At 29.1% G+C, this 26,671-nt stretch overlaps 1 protein-coding gene across 1 annotated transcript in view; it reads right to left on the reverse strand.

Annotated features, from left to right (window-relative positions):
- Window positions 1-845: 845 nt before the first annotated feature.
- Window positions 846-26,671, reverse strand: part of LOC119608578 — a gene marked incomplete at its 3' end in the record, with an annotated part of 140,629 nt that continues 114,803 nt past the window's right edge. The window contains 7 exon segments of the mRNA XM_037963043.1: window positions 846-1,147; window positions 1,227-1,357; window positions 1,850-2,058; window positions 2,140-2,332; window positions 2,395-2,506; window positions 2,569-2,826; window positions 3,127-3,346. Coding sequence (XP_037818971.1) covers window positions 846-1,147; window positions 1,227-1,357; window positions 1,850-2,058; window positions 2,140-2,332; window positions 2,395-2,506; window positions 2,569-2,826; window positions 3,127-3,346 — 1,425 coding nt within the window.

Here is a 26,671-nt window from a genome sequence, read left to right on the forward strand (position 1 = left end):
ACTAGACTATAGACTAGACTATAGACTAGACTATAGACTAGACTATAGACTAGACTATAGACTAGACTATAGACTAGACTATAGACTAGACTATAGACTAGACTATAGACTAGACTATAGACTAGACTATAGACTAGACTATAGACTAGACTATAGACTAGACTATAGACTAGACTATAGACTAGACTATAGACTAGACTATAGACTAGACTATAGACTAGACTATAGACTAGACTATAGACTAGACTATAGACTAGACTATAGACTAGACTATAGACTAGACTATAGACTAGACTATAGACTAGGCTATAGACTAGACTATAGACTAGACTATAGACTAGACCATAGACTAGGGTAGAACCTATAAAATGGAAGCGTTTGGTACTTTTTCATTCTTTGTACTTTTTGAATTTTCTATAATATTTAGAAATTAAGCATGTAGAGCCTGTAGGAGATCAGAGTCATAAAATAGGTTTTATAGGTTCGCATTCACTCTTGGTTCTACCACATTCGTAACATGATGTTTTTGCTTCTTCTCACCATGGTGAAGGGTATAAAGAAAATAACTTATTAACATTTTAAATCAGTGTACTTTTAAGCTAAAAAAATGTGCTTAAGGGTAAGGTTTTAACAAACAAGCTTTTTACTCTTTTTGCTTAAGCGTTGGATTTTTTTTTGAGGAAAGTTACTAAGCTGCCAATTATTTTGGGGTTTTCATTAAGTAAATAGTTAAAATCTCTAAAAAATAGTAGTAGATGTAATAGCGAAAGTAGTAGTTATAGAGAGTAGAAGAAGTAGAGAGAGAGAAAAAAAAGTGGGTCTCACTCCCAAAAGAAACTACATACTATGCTTAACACACAGTAGCACACAGCACACATCAACGTCCATCGATGACGAGAGAGGTGTGATTGGCGCATTATTGGCTAAAACTCTTGCATGCAACATTTTTCTATATTCTTCCTCACCAATTGGTCGCCATGAGCCGCGTCGATAGGGTTTTGGTATTTGGCCAGTCTCAGCATGATTCGATAAATTCATTACCAAATCTTCGAGCATTTGTGAGCGGGTACGTTCCTGCATGCGGGCAAATTTTGGTGCCGAATATGAGGCACGTTCGCCATTGACAATTTTCGTTAAAAGCCATTCTCTGTGGAAAGAAAATGAAGAGAGAGAGTTATGGTTTAAAATTTCCATTAACTATGTAGCTGTTGATGTGAAGTCCTTACCTAAACATGGGTCCCTTTTCGAATACCGATTGTTCCCACAAATAGGGTTTGTAGGCACCCACTTCGTCTCGTGTCACTACCGACACTTCATAGCGGGTGGGTTTGTGTTTTATTCGAGCAGAGACTCGCACCTGAGAGAAAAAATAAAAATAAATTTGAAAATCGTTTCTAATGATTATATTCAATTTGTAGAGCTTTTTATAAAAATTTTCAGCTGAAGCTTAGAAAGCTTTTAACAAAATATTTACTTTTAAAGCTTTGAAAAAAACGTATATAGCTTCTAATAAAAGCTTATAAAGTTTCTAATAAAAGCTTATAAAGTTTGTAATAAAAGCTTGCAAAGCTTTTAACAAAAGTTTAAAAAGCTCTTAACAGAAGTTTATAAAACTTTCAACAAAAGCTTAAAAGTTTTTAACAAACGTTTAAAACGCTTTTAACAAACGTTTAACAAAAACTTAAAACTTTAACAAAAGCTTTTAACAAAAATTTGGAAAGTTTTTAAGAAAAGATTATAAAGCTTTTAGCAAGGCTCAAAAAGCTTTTAAGAAAACATGAAAGCTTATAAAGCTTTTTTCTTTTTTTCTAAAGCTTAAAAAAGCTTTTAATTAAAGTTTTGTACGTACCAATATAAACGTATGCAGAAAATGACTCTTTATGCAGGCAGGACTAAAGCGGGTATTATCAGCCTCCAGAAACACCACACAAACAATATCATTGCCAATGTGACGTTTCCGTTGAAGCTTTTGAGGATCATGACGTTCGTAAGGCAATAATGTTGAGACATGAAACATTATCTCAATATTACGCCAATTTGTATAAACAGAGTACAGACCTGGAAAGGGAAAATGCAAAAAATTATGGTAAAAGCTTTTAACTTAAAGCTTTCTTTAGTTATTCAGGTTGAAGTACTAACCGGTCAAGTCATGTACTGTATCAAGGCCACCTTTGTATTTATCGAAACCCTTTAATCGTACACGATCTCCTAAAAGGGTTAAGAACTCATCGAAGAGCAGAGAATTTTCATTATTGTCTAAAATTTGCTCTTCCGTATATTGATCCTCTTTAACATATATAACACCAACTTTTAGTTCAGATTTAATAAAAACCTAAAAAAGAGATTAAAGAAAAAAATATACAAATTTTTCAAAACAAAGAGACAAAAACCCACTTGATCTAATTTCAGCAGCTCCTCAGGAGTATCAGGCAATTGGCCCAATGTCAGGGGAGGATTTAAATTAACTTCTTTGCCCAAAGATCTAACCACTTCCTCGCGGTTATATCTGCAATTTAAAAAAAAAAAATATAAATCAAAATTCTTTGTTTATCCTTAAGGATAACATACCTATCAGCAAATACACAAGAGGCGGGTATTAGACCATGTACTGTATAGGAACCGGCTCGCACCAATATTCTAAACTGATCACGTCCATTTAGGGTTTCCTGTTTAATGGACAATATCACCGGACCCAAATCTTCATCGCTGGTAAAGTAATTCCAATGTTCGCAGCCAAAGAAATATTTCTCATACGTTTCCTGTTCCACGGAGATCAGCTCGAAGGCGCCATTTTGTTCCCATTGTTCCTCGATCGTCGTCTTTTTCCTAGGACTTAAACATTCGCATAAAAATACAACAACAGGGGAACAGCAACATAACCAAAACCCAACGAAACAAAATACACACACACAGTGAACAGTGGAGAGCGAGGTGGAAATGGCACATGGGAATGATATGAACATGAAATGTGGTGGTGGCAAGGAGAAGGGAAGCAATAATGTTTTAAATAAACGTAATTTATGACGCTGAACCATAAATATTGAAAATCAAAAAACTCAACTCAAAAGAACGAAAAAAACCAAAAAGAACTTAACTGGACATAACTTATTCTACCCTTTAACATACCTGGGTGTGGCCTCAGAATCTTCATCATCCTCATATAGGTCACTGCATTCACGTTCCAAATAGGCATCACTACTATTGCCACCTCGTATGTCCTCATGTTCTGAGTCGCTTTCATCCCAAATGGTGTGTGTGGGCGGCAGAGTTATCTTTTGTCTCGAACACTCAATCCAATAGCCGGGGGTGGGCATTAAGTTATGCGGATATTCTTCACAGAATTCATCTGTAATTAAAAACAAGAGAATACATACAAATTAGAGCATACTGTTGGGGGATTTAATTAACATTTTTCATGAAATGGTTTCTTAAAAGAGTTTTCACAAAAAGCTTTGAAAGCTTTTCGTTTCTTTTTTCCTGTCTACTTGAGAAATTTTTGTTTCATTGTTTATTAAAGTTAGTTTATATAAGAGCAAATGATGAAAAAGTATTTGATTTCATTGCCTATAAACTAGGTTTCATATTGTACAATAATATTGCCTATTTTTAGGTGTTTTAGATTTATAAGGATAGAAAGTTGTTGTGTAATTCCTTGGCAGTTTAGTTATTTGTCTCATAAGTATTTGTCTAATTTTGCGATAAAATTAAAAACTGTTGCCTAGTTTTAGGCGTATTAACTGTTAGGTCTTAAACTATAGGCAGCAGCCTATGTTTTGAAATGGCTTCATAAAATTCGGATTTCTTTAAAAGAATTAATTTAACATTAATTAAAAGCACGACATTTTTTTTCTAAAATATTAAAGAACTTTTCTTGAAAGCTTGAAATTTTTTCTAAAGAGTTTGAAAAGCTTTTTTAAAAACTTTTCTTGGAAGTTCGAAATTTTGTATAAACAGCTTAAACATATTTTCTTAAAAGTTGTATAAGCTTTTGTTGAAAGCTTTGTAAAGTTTAGTATATGGTTTATAAGCTTTCGTTTAAAGCTTTCAAAGATTTGGAAATTTTACAAATTAAAAGTTTTAGAAGCTTTGTTAAAAGTTTTACAAGACTTTGCAAAACATTTAAATGAATTTGTTAGAAACTTAAAGTTTAACTTAAAAGTTTTGTATAATTTTAAATTGTTTGAAAACTTCAAGTATTTGTAAATAGATCTGCAAACATTTGCTAAAAGCTCTATAATTTTGTATTACAAAATTGTCTTCAAAGCTGTGAAAGCTTTTCTTAAAAGCTGTAAAAATGTTTCTTAAAAGTTTTAGAAACATTTCTTTAAAATTGTAAAAGCTTTTATTAAAAGCTTTAACGGCTTTTCATAAGAGATGCAAAAGCTTCTCTATAAAGTTGCAAAAACTTTTCTGAAAGCTGTTTAAACTTTCCTTAAATCTGTAAAAGCTTTTCTTAAAATCATCAAAAGCTTTTAAAACTTTTCTTAAAAGCTGTAGAAGCTTTTCTTTAAAGATGTATAAGTATCTCTGTGGAATGTTTCCTAAAATATGTGAAATTTTATCTTATAAGCTGTTAAAGCATTTCTTAAAAACTGTAAAAGCTTCTATTAAAACTTGTAAAAGCTTTTCTTAAAAGTCATAAAAGTCATAAAACTGAGCAATGCTAATCATTTTCTTCTCAAATTTAGGATTACTAAATTATTACCTAAAAAATCTGTTGCCTACCTTTGGGCTTATTTAACTACCTGTTGCTTTTAGCACAACTAATTTAGCTTTCTTTATTATTTTTATAAATTTTCTTATAACTTTATTAATTTCTTACACAACGAAACAAAAACCTGACATATTTTCAGACAATTCATTAACATTTACATAAATTATTTTTTTTGGCACGTGTTTTTCTGAACGCCTTACGTTCTACTAACATTATTTTCCATTAACTTTTCATAATTATTTAACGATACTCTGTTTATTTGTTAATTAATTAATAGGGTAAAAGTAAACCATAAAAATATTTATATAAAAAATAACATTTTATTGCTTAAATGTTATTAAACAATTAAAGACCGACCAAAAGAATGATGTGTATACTTTTAGGCGTTGCTATGTAGTGTGTATGAATTTTAACCAAACCATGTGCTTTTCTGCTATTGTATAATTTTTATTATTATTAGTTTTTTTTATTATTAGTTTAATTTGCTGTTGATGTTTATTTATGGACAAAAAATTTAATTCTTTTAATTTGTGTAAAAATTTTAATTAAATAAAATTTTTAATAATTAGTTTTAGTTTCTGGTAAAAGCAAAAAGTTTGCTAATTATTAAGCTGTCATAACAAATAAATAAATTATTATTAATTTAGAAAAGAAAAATAATTAAAATGTATATTTTTCTAAATAATTGTGTAAAGAGAAATATTTAAACAAATTAAAGCATACTTTAAGGGATTTAAGGTGAAATGCGAATTTTATATAAAAATTGGATTTTTTTTAATGGAATTAAATCTGGTCTAAAATTTTAGAAGCTGTCTAAATTAAGCAAGTTTATTTTTACAAAAACATTTATGTTGCCTACTTTCAGGCGTAAATAATTTGGTTTATTTGGTGTATCTTCAAATTATTAGCTTATTTTCTATTTGTATAAATGAATTTGATTAAATTGAACATCGTTTTATCTTATACAACAAACCTGGTGTCCATAAGCTTTATACCACAGTACTTCTAAGAAATTTTTCAGCTGTTAAAAGTTAAACTACAGAAAGCTTTCATATTTCGTTATTTACCTTATTGCTTTTATTTATATTTAAATTAATACTTCACAAGCTTTAAAAAGCATAAATTCATTTACATTTTACCTAAGCAAATAACTTATATTGCCTACTTTTAGGCTTATTTATAACGGCATAAAGTAACACAGCATTTCACAAAAAAAAAAATTTATATAAACTTTGGTCTAGCTTAGGGTCAACTGTAATAAATACATTTAATATCATGTTCATTCTGTCTCTACACATTTCATTTTCCTTTCATTTCAATAAATTCCTAGAAATTTCAATTTACTTATGTCTAAAAGTGTAATTATGCTAAATAAGTAAATATATACTTATTTTCAAAAAGGTAAAATTCCCGAAAATATACTTTAAATTATAAACACATGATTGCATAGATAAGCATCACTTATTTTTGATATACATACTGTTAATGGCAACTAAACAAATAAGTGAAGCATATAATTAGGCTTGCAGATTAAGATTTAAAAATGAAAATATAATTTTTACAAATTTGAGTTATGATAATGAAGGACGAAATGTTTTTTAATGCATTAATTAGCAGGTAAATTGACCAAAAAGGTGTGAAATTAATAGCCATGCCACAATCTTAATCTGCGTTCAGTCTATAGTCTAGTCTCTAATCTGATCTAATCTAGTCTAGACTATAGACTAGACTATAGACTAGACTATAGTCTAGTCTATAGTCTAGTCTATAGTCTAGTCTATAGTCTAGTCTATAGTCTAGTCTATAGTCTAGTCTATAGTCTAGTCTATAGTCTAGTCTATAGTCTAGTCTATAGTCTAGTCTATAGTCTAGTCTATAGTCTAGTCTATAGTCTAGTCTATAGTCTAGTCTATAGTCTAGTCTATAGTCTAGTCTATAGTCTAGTCTATAGTCTAGTCTATAGTCTAGTCTATAGTCTAGTCTATAGTCTAGTCTATAGTCTAGTCTATAGTCTAGTCTATAGTCTAGTCTAGTCTAGTCTATAGTCTAGTCTATAGTCTAGTCTATAGTCTAGTCTATAGTCTAGTCTATAGTCTAGTCTATAGTCTAGTCTATAGTCTAGTCTATAGTCTAGTCTATAGTCTAGTCTATAGTCTAGTCTATAGTCTAGTCTATAGTCTAGTCTATAGTCTAGTCTATAGTCTAGTCTATAGTCTAGTCTATAGTCTAGTCTATAGTCTAGTCTATAGTCTAGTCTATAGTCTAGTCTATAGTCTAGTCTATAGTCTAGTCTATAGTCTAGTCTATAGTCTAGTCATAGTCTAGTCTAGTCTAGTCATAGTCTAGTCTATAGTCTAGTCTATAGTCTAGTCTATAGTCTAGTCTATAGTCTAGTCTATAGTCCTAGTCTATAGTCTAGTCTATAGTCTAGTCTATAGTCTAGTCTATAGTCTAGTCTATAGTCTAGTCTATAGTCTAGTCTATAGTCTAGTCTATAGTCTAGTCTATAGTCTAGTCTATAGTCTAGTCTATAGTCCTAGTCTATAGTCTAGTCTATAGTCCTAGTCTATAGTCTAGTCTATAGTCTAGTCTATAGTCTAGTCTATAGTCTAGTCTATAGTCTAGTCTATAGTCTAGTCTATAGTCTAGTCTATAGTCTAGTCTATAGTCTAGTCTATAGTCTAGTCTCGTCTATAGTCTAGTCTATAGTCTAGTCTATAGTCTAGTTATAGTCTAGTCTATAGTCTAGTCTATAGTCTAGTCTATAGTCTAGTCTATAGTCTAGTCTATAGTCTAGTCTATAGTCTAGTCTAGTCTAGTCTAGTCTAGTCTATAGTCTAGTCTATAGTCTAGTCTATAGTCTAGTATATAGTCTAGTCTATAGTCTTAGTCTAGCTATCTCTAGTCTATAGTCTAGTCTATAGTCTAGTATAGTCTAGTCTATAGTCTAGTCTATAGTCTAGTCTATATAGTCTAGTCTAGAGTCTAGTCTAGAGTCTAGTCTATAGTCTATCTATAGTCTGTATATAGTCTAGTCTATAGTCTAGTAATAGTCTATCCATATCTAGTCTATAGTCTAGTCTATAGTCTAGTCTATAGTCTAGTCTATAGTCTAGTCTATAGTCTAGTCTAGTCTAGTCTATATCTAGTCTTATCTAGTCATTAGTCTAGTCTATAGTCTAGTCTATAGTCTAGTCTATAGTCTAGTCTATAGTCTAGTCTATAGTCTAGTCTATAGTCTAGTCTATAGTCTAGTCTATAATCTAGTCTATAGTCTAGTCTATAGTCTAGTCTATAGTCTAGTCTATAGTCTAGTCTATAGTCTAGTCTATAGTCTAGTCTACAGTCTAGTCTATAGTCTAGTCTATAGTCTAGTCTATAGTCTAGCCTATAGTCTAGTCTATGTCTATCTATAGTCTAGTCTAGAGTATGTCTATAGTCTAGTCTAGAGTCTTAGTCTAGTCTAGTCAGTATAGTCTAGTTCTTAGTCTAGTCTATAGTCTAGTCTATAGTCTAGTATAGTCTAGTCTAGTCTAGTCTATATCTAGTCTATAGTCAGTCTATAGTCTAGTCTATAGTCTATATATAGTCTAGTCTATAGTCTAGTCTATAGTCTAGTCTATAGTCGTCTATAGTCTAGTCTATAGTCTAGTCTAGAGTCTAGTCTATATAGTCTAGTCTATAGTCTAGTCTAAGTCTAGTCTATAGGTCTAGTCTATAGTCTAGTCTATAGTCTAGTCTATAGTCTAGTCTATAGTCTAGTCTATAGTCTAGTCTATAGTCTAGTCTATAGTCTAGTCTATAGTCTAGTCTATAGTCTAGTCTATAGTCTGGTCTATAGTCTAGTCTATCAGTCTCTAGTCTAGTCTATAGTCTAGTCTATAGTCTAGTCTATAGTCAGTCTATAGTCTAGTCTATAGTCTAGTCTCTAGCTAGTCTATGTCTGGTATAGTCTAGTCTATAGTCTAGTCTAGTCTAGTCTATAGTCTAGTCTATAGTCTAGTCTATAATCAAGTCTAGTCTATAGTCTAGTCTGTCTAGTCTAGTCTATAGTCTAGTCTATAGTCTAGTCTATAGTCTAGTATATATCTAGTCTATAGTCTAGTCTATAGTCTAGTCTGCAGTCTAGTCCATATTCTAGACTATTCTCTAGTCCATTACCTTAATATTCATTTGCTTTATGACAAAAAGTATACTTTACTTTTAATGTAATTGTTTATTTATCCCTGACATTTTGCTTTAGCCATATTTAGGCTTATAATTTATATTAAAAATAATGTCTATTTTAGGGCAGAAAATAAATGTTTGTTTGTGAACATATTTTTTATTAATTTAGCTCTTTTGCTCTTTTACTCCTTGGCTATGAACTTTTGCACTAATAAACTCTTCTGGCATAACACCACATGACAATTATTATACCTAAAAACAAATAAGAATATACATACATATATTTTTTTATTTTGGTTCAAAATTAAAATGTTTGTGCCTCTTTTTACCGAAAATATAATTAGGAATATACAAACCGTTTTTAACAGGCATTTTTGGAGAAAATTATAATTGAACACATTCAAGTTAAAACTCGTGAGAATGTTATAGGCATAATATAAAATGAAATGAAAAGAACATTTAAGAAAAAAACAACATGTGTTTAGAAGGCTAACAAAAGCCTAAATGTAGGCAACAGTTGTTTTGGTTAGAAAAAAAAAAACAAAACACAATTACATTGTGCTAAATAACTGGAAATGTTTTACTTTTCCTGGTGGCTGTAGAAATTCTAAGAATAGCGGCATTAGTAGGGGTTAAACTTATGAAAAAGCCTTTTTAATTATTTTTGAAATTAAATATGATTACCTAAAAGTATGCCATGTCATTTTAAACTAAATTTTGAAGGAAAATGTATAAATACGAGAAAAGTTATTTTAGAGGTTTAAATGTCTCCAGAAAGTTTAAAGTTCAAAGCAGTTATAAGTTATTCTGGGAAATATTATGGGACTAAATAATGAAATAAACTAAAATTAATAATAAGGTTTAAAAAGTTATAGACTAAAATAAGCCATAAATAATTAAAATTGTAAGAGAACTTTCTAAATTCGAATGAAGGTATGTATGTATGTATGTATAGCTAATTAAATAGAGCTAAAAACTTTTTAAATGTTAGAGATTAAAGCAAAGTTAAAAAGTTTATAAAAAAATTTAGTTAACTAAAGCTAAACAAAATTAATTTAAAATAGTTAACAAAATGAAATTCCGTTAAGACCACAAAGTAGGCTTTATTTAAAATATATTTATAAAAACTGTTACGTATTTTTGTTTAACCATCAAATTTTTATTAATCTTTGAAACACCTTAAAATAGACTTTAAAAGTTACAAATTAAAAAATCCTCATACTGTATCAATAATCATCTTCTTTAGAAAAAATTTATATCAGCATAAATGTAGGCTTTACTTTTAAGAGGTGAATATGCTGAATAGTCTATAGTTTAGTCTAGTCTATAGTGTAGTCTATAGTCTAGTCTATAGTCTAGTCTATTAGTCTAGTCTAGTCTAGTCTAGTCTATAGTCTAGTCTATAGTCTAGTCTATAGTCTTAGTCTATAGTCTAGTCTATAGTCTAGTCTATAGTCTAGTCTATAGTCTAGTCTATAGTCTAGTCTATAGTCTAGTCTATAGTCTAGTCTATAGTCTAGTCTATAGTCTAGTCTAGTCTAGTCTATAGTCTAGTCTATAGTCTAGTCTATAGTCTGTCTATAGTCTAGTCTATAGTCTAGTCTATAGTCTAGTCTATATAGTCTAGTCTATAGTCTCTATAGTCTAGTATAGTCTAGTCTATAGTCTAGTCTATAGTCTAGTCTATAGTCTAGTCTATAGTCTAGTCTATATAGTCTAGTCTATAGTCTAGTCTATAGTCTAGTCTATAGTCTAGTCTATAGTCTAGTCTATAGTCTAGTCTATAGTCTAGTCTATAGTCTAGTCTATAGTCTAGTCTATAGTCTAGTCTATATAGTCTAGTCTATAGTCTAGTCTATAGTCTAGTCTATAGTCTAGTCTATAGTCTAGTCTATAGTCTAGTCTATAGTCTAGTCTATAGTCTAGTCTATAGTCTAGTCTATATAGTCTAGTCTATAGTCTAGTCTATAGTCTAGTCTATATAGTCTAGTCTATAGTCTAGTCTATAGTCTAGTCTATAGTCTAGTCGATAGTCTAGTCTATAGTCTAGTCTATAGTCTAGTCGATAGTCTAGTCTATAGTCTAGTCTATAGTCTAGTCTATAGTCTAGTCTATAGTCTAGTCTATAGACTAGTCTATAGACTAGTCTTTATACTATATATACTAACAAAAGTTTGAAAGTTTTTCTTAAAGAATCTAAAATCTCCTCCTTCCCATTTTTGTCTCTATTTTTTAAAACTAAAATTTTTTTCTTTTTATCTTTTGAAAAAAGTTTTGGCATATCCTTGAATCCCCCAAAGTATGCTGCTACATTTATTAAATAAATTCTTTATGACTTGAATACAAATGTAATTGTTATTTAATTGTAGAAGTTGGCTAAATAAAAAAGAATTTCTCTGCACAGCAATAACAAGAATAACAACAATAAAAAGCTCAATATATTAACATACCCCATAAACAAACTAACTACTATAACACAATAAACAGCAGCATACATTTAGGAGTCTCTAAAATTGTCTAAAACTGGAAAACAACAAACCAACTGTAAATTGAAAACAAAACAACCGAAAAAAAAACAAACATGGTTTTGAGGAAAAAGTAAGAATTTAAAACAAAAATATTAAAGAAACTTTAATAGTTACCAGATACTTGCTTTTTTTTGCTAATTCCAAACCACACCCCTAAAAGTATGCAGCAAAACCTACAATTGTTGTGGCCTAGAGTTTTGTTATTTTTGGCAGAGAAATCCTAAAACATTGTAGGCTTTAATTAAGATAAACTTATCAAATCGAAGATTTTTTTTAGAGATTTTCCTATAGTTTCGATATTTTGCAGCAGGATTAACTTTTCCCAACCAAGTATTTAGTGTGTGTATTTCAAAAGTTTATTTTAGTTTTGAAAAACTATAGTAAGTGTAGAGGGGTGTTTGTTGTATGAAAGTTTTGTGGTGGTGTGTCTAGAGGATTTGCTTCAGTTTTTCTTGTTTTAACAAATCTCAACCTGTCATTTTAACATTTGACAGTTCATTAAGCCTTGGCATTGTATCATTAGAAATTTGTTTCACTTTTATTCTTGGCATTTGCTGGTGTGGGTGGAGGTTTCGGGTGACAGAAGACTTTTCCAAATATAAAATTGAAGTGCTGTAGCAATAGATCAGAGTTTTTGCAAACTCTTAGTGGAATTAATTAATGTTAAACATTTTGAAAGTTTCATTTCTATTTTGATACACACTCACACCCAAAATTTAGGCAATTGTTGTTGTGTTTTGTGAAAGTTTGTTGTTTATTGTCAAAATAAGAAAAATAAGAATATTAATTTGTATTTGTACAGCTGTTGCTGGCATCAAGGGTGGAAATATTTATATAATTATCCTAAAAGTAGACTTTAAAAATATTCAAAATTATATCTTTTGAAATATAATTTAAAGAATTTATAACAAATTATTGCAAAATTATAGATTAGATTATAGACTAGACTATAGGTAAACTATAGACTAGACTATAGACTAGACTATAGACTAGACTATAGACTAGACTATAGACTAGACTATAGACTAGACTATAGACTGGACTATAAACTAGACTATAGACTAGACTATAGACTAGACAATAGACTATACTATAGACTAGACTATAGACTGGACTATAGACTAGACTATAGACTAGACTATAGATTAGACTATAGACTAGACTATAGACTAGACTATAGACTAGACTATAGACTAGACTATAGACTAGACTATAGACTAGACTATAGACTAGACTATAGACTAGACTATAGACTAGACTATAGACTAGACTATAGACTAGACTATAGACTAGACTATAGACTAGACTATAGACTAGACTATAGACTAGACTATAGACTAGACTATAGACTAGACTATAGACTAGACTATAGACTAGACTATAGACTAGACTATAGACTAGACTATAGACTAGACTATAGACTAGACTATAGACTAGACTATAGACTAGACTATAGACTAGACTATAGAATAGACTATAGACTAGGCTAGACTATAGACTAGGCTAGACTATAGACTAGGCTAGACTATAGACTAGACTATAGACTAGACTATAGACTAGACTATAGACTAGACTATAGACTAGACTATAGACTAGACTATAGACTAGGCTAGACTATAGACTAGACTATAGACTAGAATATAGACTAGGCTAGACTATAGACTAGACTATAGACTAGACTATAGACTAGACTATAGACTAGACTATAGACTAGATTATAGACTAGACTATAGACTAGACTATAGACTAGACTATAGACTAGACTATAGACTAGACTATAGACTAGACTATAGACTAGACAATAGATTAGACTATGGACTAGACTATAGACTAAACTACAGACTAGACTATAGACTAGACTATAGACTAGACTATAGACTAGACTATAGACTAGACTATAGACTAGACTATAGACTAGACTATAGACTAGACTGTAGACTAGACTATAGACTAGACTATAGACTAGACTATAGACTAGACTATAGACTAGACTATAGACTAGACTATAGACTAGACTATAGACTAGACTATAGACTAGACTATAGACTAGACTATAGACTAGACTATAGACTAGACTATAGACTAGACTATAGACTAGACTATAGACTAGACTATAGACTAGACTATAGACTAGACTAGACTATAGACTAGACTATAGACTAGACTATAGACTAGACTATAGACTAGACTATAGACTAGACTATAGACTAGACTATAGACTAGACTATAGACTAGACTATAGACTAGACTATAGACTAGACTATAGACTAGACTATAGACTAGACTATAGACTAGACTATAGACTAGACTATAGACTAGACTATAGACTAGACTATAGACTAGACTATTGACTAGATTATAGACTAGACTATAGACTAGACTATAGACTAGACTATAAACTAGAATAAAGGCTAGACCATAGACCAGAATATGGATTAGACTGTACACTAGAATATAGCCCAGACTATAAACTATACTGTACACAAGACTATAAACTAGCTTGTTGACTACAGTTTAGACTCATAAGATAAGTAGACAAGACTATAGACTAGATTATGGTGTCGACTAAACAATACACTAAACTGTGGACTAGTCTACGGACATGACTATATACTTTACTATCAACTAGACTATAGACTAGATTATGGACTCGTCTATACAGTAGACTATAGTCTAGAATATAATCTAGGCTGTAGACTAGACCATAGCATAGACTATACACTAGACTATAATCCTGAGTATAAACTAGACTATACACTAGACTATAGACCAGACTATTGATTAGACTATACTTTAGACTATAGTCCAGACTATAAACTAAAGACTCTATTGACTAATAAGATTAGCAGACGAGACTATAGTCTAGACTATAGTATCGACTATACAATACACTAAACTATGGACTAGGCTATGTACTTGGCTATATATTTTACTATGAACTAGACTATAGACTAGATTATGGACTCGACTATACAGTAGACTATAGTCAAGAATATAATCTAAGCTATAGACTAGACCATAGCATAGACTATACACCAGGCTATAGTCCAGACTATAAACTAGACTGTAGGCTAGACAATGAACTCGACTGCACACTAGACGATAGTCTAGACTTTAAACTGGACTATGGGCCAGATTATGAACTGGACTACAATAAAGTGTTAATTTAAAAAAATTATTTATTGTTTTTTTAGTGTCCTTGTTGTGTTAAACAATATTCCTTTTGTTTTACTCTTTTTCCTTTCATTTCAATGCCCTTTAAAGTATGCTTTAGTTTTTGTTTTTTGTATTTTCCTTAATTGTTTATGTCTTGTTTATGACAATGGTCTACACCTTTTGTTTTGAGTGCTTATTTCTCTTAATAACAACTTAACAAGTTATAACTATAAAATTTGCTCATGCTTTCAGACAAAGAGCCCTAAAGTAGGCAAGAGTTTTTGGTGTTTAATTTACTAGATGGCTGCCAAGTGAAAAAGGTAGGAAATAAAAGGCCAAGTATAAAAATTTTATAAGAAAATTAATAATCAAACATAAATGAAAAATGATGTAAAGCGAAATTTTTATTAATGAGGTTCTGAAGTTTGAGGAAGCGTTTTGAGAAAGATAAAACAAACTTGTCTTTAAATTTTGTTAAATATAACGAAATGAATTAGTTTATAAGGTTTTTTATATTTATATTTATTTGTGGGCTTTAAAGCTATGCTTTAGAATTTCTTTAACTATTTTATCCTCAACATATGCTTTAAATTTTAAATTTTAAACTTTTTATCTTTAAATCTTAAGGATTGTTTGGCAGAAATATTTGAATTTTAAACCATGAAAATATCTGTTTATTTTTTTCCACTTTTTGTATATATATATATATTTTAATATAAGTGTAGTTTTCTTTAGTGTATACTTTAAGGCGTTGTCTATTGTTGATGATATTTGTGTGTTGTAACACTTTTCACCAGCTCATATATAACACAAAAAAAAAAACTTTAAACATTTCCATATTCTCTAACAGCATAAAATGAAAAATATAAACAATTTCATGCTCCCCTTTTACACTCTAGCACACATCCAACATATATTTGAATGTATTTTTTTTTCGACATAAATAATTCAATGCATACTTTATAGAGCAACATATACTGGCAGTCAAGTCAAGTCAAAATTTTTATTTATATTTCTGGCTGCTGCTTGTTTATACAATTGTATATTATATTTTTTTAAGTATTTTTCATATATTTTACTCCTGTGAAAAGTTGAACACATGAGTTTTTGACATTTCGCCTGCAAATATGCATTTGTATTAAAATTTTCTTGAAAACTTTTACATTTAAAATAATAATAATAATAAAAAAGGCTCTGCTGCATAGTTTTTAAGTAAGTGATATAAAAAAAAAAACAAAATGAAAATTAATTAAATGTTTGTTGTAGTATATTGTGCGCTGTTCTTTTTTCAGCCTAATTTCGGCAATAGGCTTTATTATAAACCCCTTTTTTTGTTTTTAGCTTTATTACAAAATAATTAACCTAAATGTAAATTTAAATTACTAAAACCAGAAAAAAGGGACTAATTGGTTTTTAATAGAAATGTTTACTTTTTTCGATGTTAACCTCTAAAACAAAAGAAAATTTTTAATTGTTTGCAAGGTTTTCCAGGAAATGCTTGAAAAGGTTTAATTAGGTTTAAGAAATGAGATGTAACTTTAGACTGAAAAAAGCCTAAAAGTACTCAATACTATTATAAACATCCATTTTCCTGAGAAAAAGATTATAGACTAAACTATAGGCCAGTGCATAGACTAAAATATAGACTAGACTATAGACTAGATAATAGACTAGGCTGTAGATTAGACTATAGATTCGACTTAAGACTAAAATATAGACCAGATTATAGACTAGACTGTAGACTAGATTATAGAATAGACTATTTACTAAAATATAGACTAGATTATAGACTAGACCATAGACTAGATTATAGACTAGACTATAGACTAGGCTATGGACTAGAATATAGACTAGACTATAGACTAGACTATAGACTAGACTATAGACTAGACTATAGACTAGACTATAGACTATACTATAGACTAGACTATAGACTAGACTATAGACTAGACTATAGCCTAAAAGTACTCAATACTATTATAAACATCCATTTTCCTGAGAAAAAGATTATAGACTAAACTATAGGCCAGAGTATAGACTAAAATATAGACTAGACTATAGACTAGACAATAGACTAGGCTGTAGATTAGACTATAGATTCGACTTAAGACTAAAATATAGACCAGATTATAGACTAGACTGTAGACTAGATTATAGAATAGACTATTTACTAAAATATAGACTAGATTATAGACTAGACCATAGACTAGATTATAGACTAGACTATAGACTAGACTATAGACTAGACTATAGACTATACTATAGACTATACTATAGACTAGACTATAGACTAGACTATAGACTAGACTATAGACTGGACTATAGACCAGACTATAGACTAGACCATAGACTAGACTATAGACTAGACTATATACTAGACTGTAGACTAGACTATAGACTATACTATAGACTAGACTTTAGACTAGACTATAGACTAGACTATAGACTAGACTATAGACTAGACTATAGACTAGACTATAGACTAGACTATAGACTAGACTATAGACTAAACTATAGACTAGACTATAGACTAGACTATAGACTAGACTATAGACTAGACTATAGACTAGACTATAGACTAGACTATAGACAAGACTATAGACTAGACTATAGACTAGACTATAGACTGGACTAGACTAGACTATAGACTGGACTATAGACTAGACTATAGACTAGACTATAGACTAGACTATAGACTAGACTATAGACTGGACTATAGACTAGACTATAGACTAGACTATAGACTGGACTATAGACTAGACTATAGACTAGACTATAGACTAGACTATAGACTAGACTATAGACTAGACTATAGACTAGACTATAGACTAGACTATAGACTAGACTATAGACTAGACTATAGACTAGACTATAGACTAGACTATAGACTAGACTATAGACTAGACTATAGACTAGACTATAGACTAGACTATAGACTAGACTATAGACTAGACTATAGACTAGACTATAGACTAGACTATAGACAAGACTATAGACTATAGACTGGACTATAGACTAGACTATAGACTAGACTATAGACTAGTCTATAGACTAGACTATAGACTAGAATATAGACTAGACTATAGACTTGACTATAGACTAGACTATAGACTAGAATATAGACTAGACTATAGACTTGACTATAGACTAGACTATAGACTTGAGTATAGACTAGACTATAGTTTAGAAAAGTAATAGTTTTAAATGTGCTTAAATGTTCTTAAATAGAGTGGAAACGCATGATTTTTAAAAGAAATTCTTTACAATAACAAAGTAATTATGGAATATTTTTTAAAAGAATTAAGAGTTACAGACAAAAAGCATTAAATTTACCTTTTTGTCACGATGTTCTTAAACTTCTTTCATAGATTTCTTTTTAATATTGCTAATTAATAAAACACTTTTAAACACTAACACTTGTTAACACATTTTAATTATCATTTCAAAAAAGGCCATAGAAAGAGCTTTATTAAGCTTATTTTATTAATTTACTTTTTTTTCCAACTCTTTCATTTATTATTCTTTTACTTTTTCAACAACCAAAAATTTACTTTATATTAACAATTTGCTTTTGACTTTGCTTTTTCTAAAAACTTTTGTTTATTTCCTTTAAAACTTAAAAAAACAATAAACACTTTTACTCATCAACACTTGCGCTTTATTATATACAAAAACAGACCTTAGCGGAGCTTTTACTTTACATTTCTTTACTCTTTATTCTTTCCACTTGCTCTCTTTTATTTACTTTTATTTTAATAACTCTCCTGCGTAAACCATTTACTCCAACAACTTTTTTCGCCTTAACAACACACTCTCCCCTTAACAAAACTAACAACAACAACAGCATTTGCCAAAACTAGATACACATTTTTTCTTGGCGACTGCGCTGCCGTTATCAAATTTTTTCCTAACAACTTCTTTTAGCATTGAATTTGCAATAAAATAACTAGATTTCTTAAAAACAATTAACTTTTTCTTATAAAACTTTTTATGCTCTTTATTTCTAGTAACTTTTTATAATTATTTAAACACTTCTAGCACATTTAATTATTATTTTACTAAGACACTACCGGAAGCCGAACGTACTGTTAAGAAATCTCTCGATGAACTGAAGAAATTTGTAAGATGAACGGAAAGGAAGCTTTTAGTTAAGTAATGAAAAAACAGAAAGAGATGGATTGAATGCGTAGTTCGCTTATTGTTGGTTTGTTTGTTATGTGTGTGAGCAGTAGACTTATAAGGAAAGGGACATTAGTTGAGTAGTTAAGAAATAAGTTAACTTTTGTTAAGTTTTGTGGGAAGGAGATGAATAGAAAGTGCAACTAGATTAAATGCATTGAGTATTTAGAAAGAGTAAACGTTTGTGAAAAATGTAGTGGGATACTGTGAGAGCGATTTATTAGGGAAATGCAGTAGGAGTAGTAAAAGCGACCTGTTTGTGTTACTTATGTATGAAGATATAAGACAGGGATGGAAAATTTATAAAATAGCTAAACAAGCAGTACTGACTTTTTTCAAAAATAGTTTCCGTTTAAACTTAAAAGTAATAAATTATAACTAGATTATTTTATATAGTAGTTTATATAATTGTAAACAGACAACACCATAGAATAGTTTAGTTGACTAGTTAATAGTCAAGTCCATATACTAGTCAACATACTACTTCGTTGACTAGTTCATAAACTACTCCAGAAACTATACAGCAGATTATATAATAGACCAACCAATAGATTACGTAATAGACTAGTTAATAGGCTAGATCATAGACTAGACATAATACTATCCAAAAGGCTAGTCCATAGTCTTGTCCACAGCCTAGTCATTGAATTAGTCTGTAGATTAGTCAATATATGTAAGTCAATAGAATAGTCAATAGACTAGTAAATAAGACAGTCAATAGACTACTAATAGAGTAATCAATAGACTAGTCCATAGACTAGCCCACAGAGTAAAGAATAGATTACTTTATAGACTAAACAATAAAGTTGTCCATAGACTAGGCAATAGACTAAATCATAGACTAGATATAATACTATCAAAAAGGCTAGTCCATTGTCTTGTCAACAGGCTAGTCATTGGACTAGTCTATATATTAGTCAATATATATATGTATGTAGGTCAATAGAATAGTCAATGGACTAGAAAATAAGACAGTTAATAGACTACTAATAGTGTAATCAATAGGCTAATCTATAGACTAGCCCACAGAGTAAAGAATATATTACTCCATAGACTAAACAATAAAGAAGTCCATAGACTAGACATAATACTATCCAAAAGGCTAGTCCATAGTCTTGTCTACAGTCATTGAATTAGTCTTTAGATTAGTCAATATACATATGTAAGTCAATAATATAGTCAATGGACTAGTAAATAAGACTGGTGATAGGCTACTTCATAGACTAATTAACAGAGTAATCAATAGGCTAATCCATAAACTAGCCCACAAAGTAAAGAATGGATTAATCCTTAAAGAAGTTCATAGACTAGATAATAGACTAGTCAATAGGCTAGAGCATAAACTAGACATAATTCTATCCAAAAGGTTAGTCCATAGTCTATTTTAAAAGTAAATTTCATAATTTTTACAACAAATTCCTCTGGATAACACTTATTTGCCTAAAAGTAAGCAAAATAAGGCAAATTTAAATATTTCTAAAAAAAAGTACTTTTTCTACTACTATTTTAAAAATGTCAAATTTCTTAGAAAATTCTACAATATTTATAAAAAAATATTCAAAAATCACCAATAAACAATTTCTAACAAATTATCCCTAAACTTTATCACAAAAACTAATATTTTAAAATAGTAGTAGAAAAGTACTTTTTTACAAGATTAAAAATATCAGCTTTTTTGGTTAAACTATCACAAATAAATGCTTTTGTAAGAATCTATTATAGAAATTATGAAATAATGTTGAAAAATACAATGTTTCAAAAGAGTAGTAGAAAAGTACTTTTTCTAAAATCGAATATTTTATAAGATTTTGCTTAGATATTCGTAAAAAGATATGAAATACATGATTTTTAAAAGAAATTCATTTAAAAAAAAAGGCCAAGAAAAGTACTTTTATAAAAATCGAAAAATTTATGTTTTGCTTAAATGTTCTTAAATAGTTTAAAAATACATGATCAATCAACTTAAAAATTAATTTTTATACAAAAATCTTAACTTATGAAGAATTTCTCACAAATTTTCCCTTAAATTAAACATAAAAACTAAAATTTTTAAATAGTAGTAGTAAAGTACTTTTTTAAAAGATTTAAAATATCAGCTTTTTTATTAAAATTTTTGCAAATAAAGTATTTATTAAAGAAATCATGAAATTTTCTTGAAAAATACAATTTTTCAAAAGAGTAGTAGAAACAAAAACCTTGTAAAATCTGTGAAATTATCCTAAAGCTTGCATTAGTAGTATATAAAGTACTTTCTAAACAAATTAAAATAATTAAATTTTATAACAATATCCTAACTAATAAACAATTTCTAACAAATTTTTCCTAAAGTTAATCACAAAAACTAATATTTTTCAAAAGAGTAGTAGAAAAGTACTTTTTTGAAAGCTTTAAAATATCAGCTTTTTTGCTTAAATTATCACAAATAAAAGAAATTATGTAATTTTCTTGAAAACTACAATTTTTCAAAAGAGTAGTAGAATAGTACTTTTTCGAAAATCGAAAAATTGATAAGTTTTGGCTTAAATGTTCCTAAAAAGAATTGAAATGTAAGATTTTTAAAAGAAATCTTTCACAATAAAAAAGTAATTATGGACTATTTTTTAAATTTACCTTTTTAACATGATATTCGTAAACTTGTTGCCTAAACTTCTTGCTAAAATTGCTAATTGAATCCTAATTTAATAAAACACTTTAAAACACTAACACTTTTTAATATATTTTTATCTAAATTTCAAAAAAAAGGCCATAGAAAGAGCTTATTAAACTTATTTTATTAATTTACTTTTTATTTTTTTTCCAACTCTTTCATTTATTTTTCTTTTACTTTTTCAACAACCAAAAATTTACTTTATTTGAATGATTTGCTTTTGACTTTGCTTTTTCTAACAACTTTTTTATTTCCTTTAAAACTTAAAAAAAAACAACAAACACTTTTACTCGTCAACACTTGTGCTTAATTATATACAAAAACAGGCCTTAGCGGAGCTTTTACTTTAAATTTATTTACTCTTTATTATTTTAAACTTGCTCTCTTTTATTTACTTTTATTTTAATAACTCTCCTGCGTAAACCATTTACTGCAACAACTTTTTTTCGCCTTAACAACACACTCTCCCCTTAACGAAACCAACAACAACAACAGCATTTGCCAAAACTAGATACACATTTTTTCTTGGCGACTGCGCTGCCGTTATCAAATTTTTTCCTAACAACTTCTTTTTGCATTAAATTTGCAATAAAAAAACTTGATTTTTTAAAAGCAATTAACTTTTTCTTATAAAACTTTTTATGCTCTTTATTTCTAGTAACTTTTTATAATTATTTAAACACTTCTAACACTTTTAATTTATATTTTACTAAGACACTACCGGAAGCCGAACGTACTGTTAAGAAATCTCTCGATGAACTGAAGAAATTTGTAAGATGAACGGAAAGGAAGCTTTTAGTTAAGTAATGAAAAAACAGAAAGAGATGGATTGAATGCGTAGTTTGCTTATTTTTGGTTTGTTTATTATGTGTGGGAGCAGTAGACTTATAAGGAAAGGGACATTAGTTGAGTAGTTGTGGAATAAGTTAACTTTTGTTAAGTTTTGTGGGAGGGAGATGAACTGAAACTGCAACTAGAATAAATGCATTTTAATATTGAGTATTTAGAAAGAGTAAACGTTTGTGAAAAAAGTATTGGGATACTGTCAGAGAGATTTATTAGGGAAATGCAATAGGTGTAGTAAAAGAGACCTGTTTGTGTTAATTATGCATGAATATGTAAGACAGGGTTGGAAAATTTATAAAATAATGAAATAGTACTTTTTAAGTTTAAAAATATTAAATTATATTTCTGCTTTTTTTGATTAGAATATTAACTGGACTATGTCATATACTATATCTTATATAGACTAACTTATAGAATAGTTTATAGACTAGCCAAAAGTTAAGTCCATACATTAGTCAATAGATTAGTGCATAAACCAGTCCATAAACTACTCAAGTGGCTATACAAAAGACTATACAATGGATTACGCAATAGACTAGATTATTGACTAGGCAATATACTAGCAAAATATATATATGATTGTTGATTAGTCAAGAGATGAACCTAAATAACAGTCCATAGACTAGATAATAGAATAGTGTATACATAAGTCAATAGAAATGTCAATGAACTAGAGTATATGTTGATCAATAAACTACTGTATAGAGTAATCAATAGACTAATCCATAGCCTTTTCAACAGACTATCCCATAGAGTAGTCAATAGACTACTCTATAGACTAGACAATAGACTACTCTATAGACTAGTCAATGAACTAGACAAGTCATTAAACTACCATACACTACGCAATATACAACTCAATCGACTACTCAGTAGACTAGATAATTAACTAGTCAATAGATTACTTAAAAAAACTGGTTCATAGCATACCCAAAAGACTATTATACATATTGATTAGTGTAGTCTATTGCCTAGTGCAATGCTTACACTAGATCATATATTACTCAATAATAGGCTACTCCAAAGACTAATAAATAGAGTAATCAATATAATACTCCATAGACTAGTCCATGGTGTAGAGGTAATCTACCGAGCGAATATTCTACCAGAATCTTTTCAGGTGGTTCTAAAATGAATTGAGGTGTTAGTTCTGGTGTCATCTGTGAAGAAGCTGGGGTAGGTATGTATATCTCACCGTCTTCGCAACAACAGTAGTGTCTTTCAGGCTACTACAGGGTACTACATGACCTCAATATTCGCGGCAACATAGGAATATTTGTCGATAATCAAGCGACACTTCTCTCACTAAACTCGTATACAGCAGTCCATAGCATACGCAAAAGACTAGTCCACCTTGTCGACTTCAAATATTGATCTATTGCTTAGGCTACTTAATAAACTAGACCATACTCTACTTAACGTATTAAAACCAATCAATAGACTATTCCCTAGACTACTCAAAAGGCTATTTAGTAGACTAATCAATACACTAGTCCATAAACTGCTATATAGACTTGTCATATAGTAATCAAAAGAGTAGTCGATAGGCTAGTCCACAGACTACTTAATAAATAGAAAAGTCAATTCCATAGGCTAATCAGTAGACTAATAAATAGAGTAGTCAATAGACTAATCCATAGAGCATTCAATATACTAGTTAATAAACTAATTAGTAGACTTGTCGATATACAAGTCAATAGTTTAGTCAATATATTATATTATATAGTTATATGCTATATAACTAGTCTAGTCTGCCGGATGTCCATAAACTAACTCATAGACAAGCCCATAGATTAATAAAAAAATTGTCAGTAAACTAATTAATAGACTAGTAGATAGAACAGTCAATAGATTAATCAGTACTCTAACCAATATACTAGTCTTATAAATAGACTACTTAGTTCATAAACTAGTTTACAGACAAGTTCATAGTCCAATGAATAGACTAGTTCAAAGACTTGTCCATAGACCTATCAAGACACTAGTCCATTGTTTAGTCAATAGACTGCTTAGTAGTCTAGTTAAGAGGCTAGTAAGTAGACTACTTATTAATAAAGTAGTCAATAGACTAGTCTAGTAGTCAATAGTCTAGTAAATAGACTAGTTCATAAACTAGCCCATAGACTAGTCCATAGTCCATAGACTACTCAATAAACTAGTCAGTAGTGTAGTCAATAGACTAAGAAGTCCATGAATTATTAGTCCATATATAAGTCAATAGAATAATCATTAGACTAGTCCATAGACTAATAAATATAATTGTCAATAGACTAATCAATATTTCAAAATTAAACTTTCCATCCCTGTTTATTTAAGTAATCATGTATCTTTTACTACACCTACTTAATTTCCTTAATAATTAGCTCTCAAATTAACTTAATACATTTTTGAGGTACCTCTGCTCTTTCTGACAAATCAATAACAAATGCATTTATTCTAGTTGCAGTTTCTATACATCTCCTTCCCACAAAACTAACAAAAATTATTCAATTTCTTAACTACTCAACTCCTTATAAGTCTACTGCTCCCACACATAATAAACAAACTAAAAATAAGCGAACTACGCATTCAATCCATCTCTTTCTGTTTTTTCATTACTTAACTAAAAGCTTCCTATCCGTTCAGCTTACAAATTTCTTCAGTTCATCGAGAGATTTCTTAACAGTACGTTCGGCTTCCGGTAGTGTCTTAGTAAAATATAAATTAAAAATGTTAGAAGTGTTTAAACAATTATAAAAAGTTATTAGAAAGATAGAGTATCAAAAGTTTTATAAGAAAAAGTTAATTGTTCTAAAGAAATCAAGTTATTTTATTGCAAATTTAATGCAAAAAGAAGTTGTTAGGAAAAAATTTGATAACGGCAGCGCAGTCGCCAAGAAAAAATGTGTATCTAGTTTTGGCAAATGCTGTTGTTGTTGTTGTTAGTTTTGTTAAGGGGAGAGTGTGTTGTTAAGGCGAAAAAAGTTGTTGCAGTAAATGGTTTACGCAGGAGAGTTATTAAAATAAAAGTAAATAAAAGAGAGCAAGTGGAAAATAATAATGAGTAAATATATGTAAAGTAAAAGCTCCGCTATGGCCTGTTTTTGTATATAATTAAGCACAAGTGTTGATGAGTAAAAGTTTTTGTTGTTTTTTAAGTTTTAAAGGAAATAAAAAATGTAGTTAAAAAAGCAAAATCATAAGCAATTCATGCAAATTAATTAAATTTTTGGTTTTTATAAAAGTAAAAGAAAATAAATGAAAGAGTTGGAAAAAAATTAAAAGTAAATTAATAAAATAAGTTTAAAAAAGCTCTTTCGATGGCCTTTTTTGAAATGAAGATACAAATGTATTAAAAAGTGTTAGTGTTTCAAAGTGTTTTATTAAATTAGGATTCAATTAGCAATTTTAGCAAGAAGTTTAGGCAACAAGTTTACGAATATCATGTTAAAAAGGTAAATTTAATACACTTTGTCTATAACGCTTAAATTTTTTAAAAAATAGTCCATAATTACTTTTTTATTGTGAAAGATTTCTTTTAAAAATCTTACATTTAAACACTTTTTAAGAACATTTAAGCCAAAATTTATCAATTTTTCGATTTTCTAAAAAGTACTATTCTACTACTCTTTTGAAAAATTGTAGTTTTCAAGAAAATTACATAATTTCTTTTATTTGTGATAATTTAAGCAAAAAAGCTGATATTTTAAAGCTTTCAAAAAAGTACTTTTCTACTACTCTTTTGAAAAATATTAGTTTTTGTGATTAACTTTAGGAAAAATTTGTTAGAAATTGTTTATTAGTTAGGATATTGTTATAAAATTTAGTTTTTTTAATTTGTTTAGTACTTTATATACTACTTATGCAAGTTTTAAAATAACACCACAAATTTTACAAGGTTTTTGTTTCTACTACTCTTTTGAAAAATTGTATTTTTCAAGAAAATTTCATGATTTATAAATACTTTATTTGCAAAAATTTTAATAAAAAAGCTGATATTTTAAATCTTTTAAAAAATTACTTTACTACTACTATTTAAAAATTTTAGTTTTTATGTTTAATTTAAGGGAAAAATTGTGAGAAATTCTTCATAAGTTAAGATTTTTGTATAAAAATTAATTTTTAAGTTGATTGATCATGTATTTTTAAACTATTTAAGAACATTTAAGCAAAACATAAATTTTTCGATTTTTATAAAAGTACTTTTCTTGGCCTTTTTTTTTAAATGAATTTCTTTTAAAAATCATGTATTTCCTATCTTTTTACGAATATCTAAGCAAAATCTTATAAAATATTCGATTTTAGAAAAAGTACTTTTCTACTACTCTTTTGAAACATTGTATTTTTCAACATTATTTCATAATTTCTATAATAGATTCTTACAAAAGCATTTATTTGTGATAGTTTAACCAAAAAAGCTGATATTTTTAATCTTGTAAAAAAGTACTTTTCTAC

This window comes from Lucilia sericata, unplaced genomic scaffold (genome assembly GCF_015586225.1).
Source record: "Lucilia sericata isolate MDLA Ls3-8-SP2 unplaced genomic scaffold, ASM1558622v1 Contig000851F_arrow, whole genome shotgun sequence".
Lineage (NCBI taxonomy): Eukaryota > Metazoa > Arthropoda > Insecta > Diptera > Calliphoridae > Lucilia > Lucilia sericata.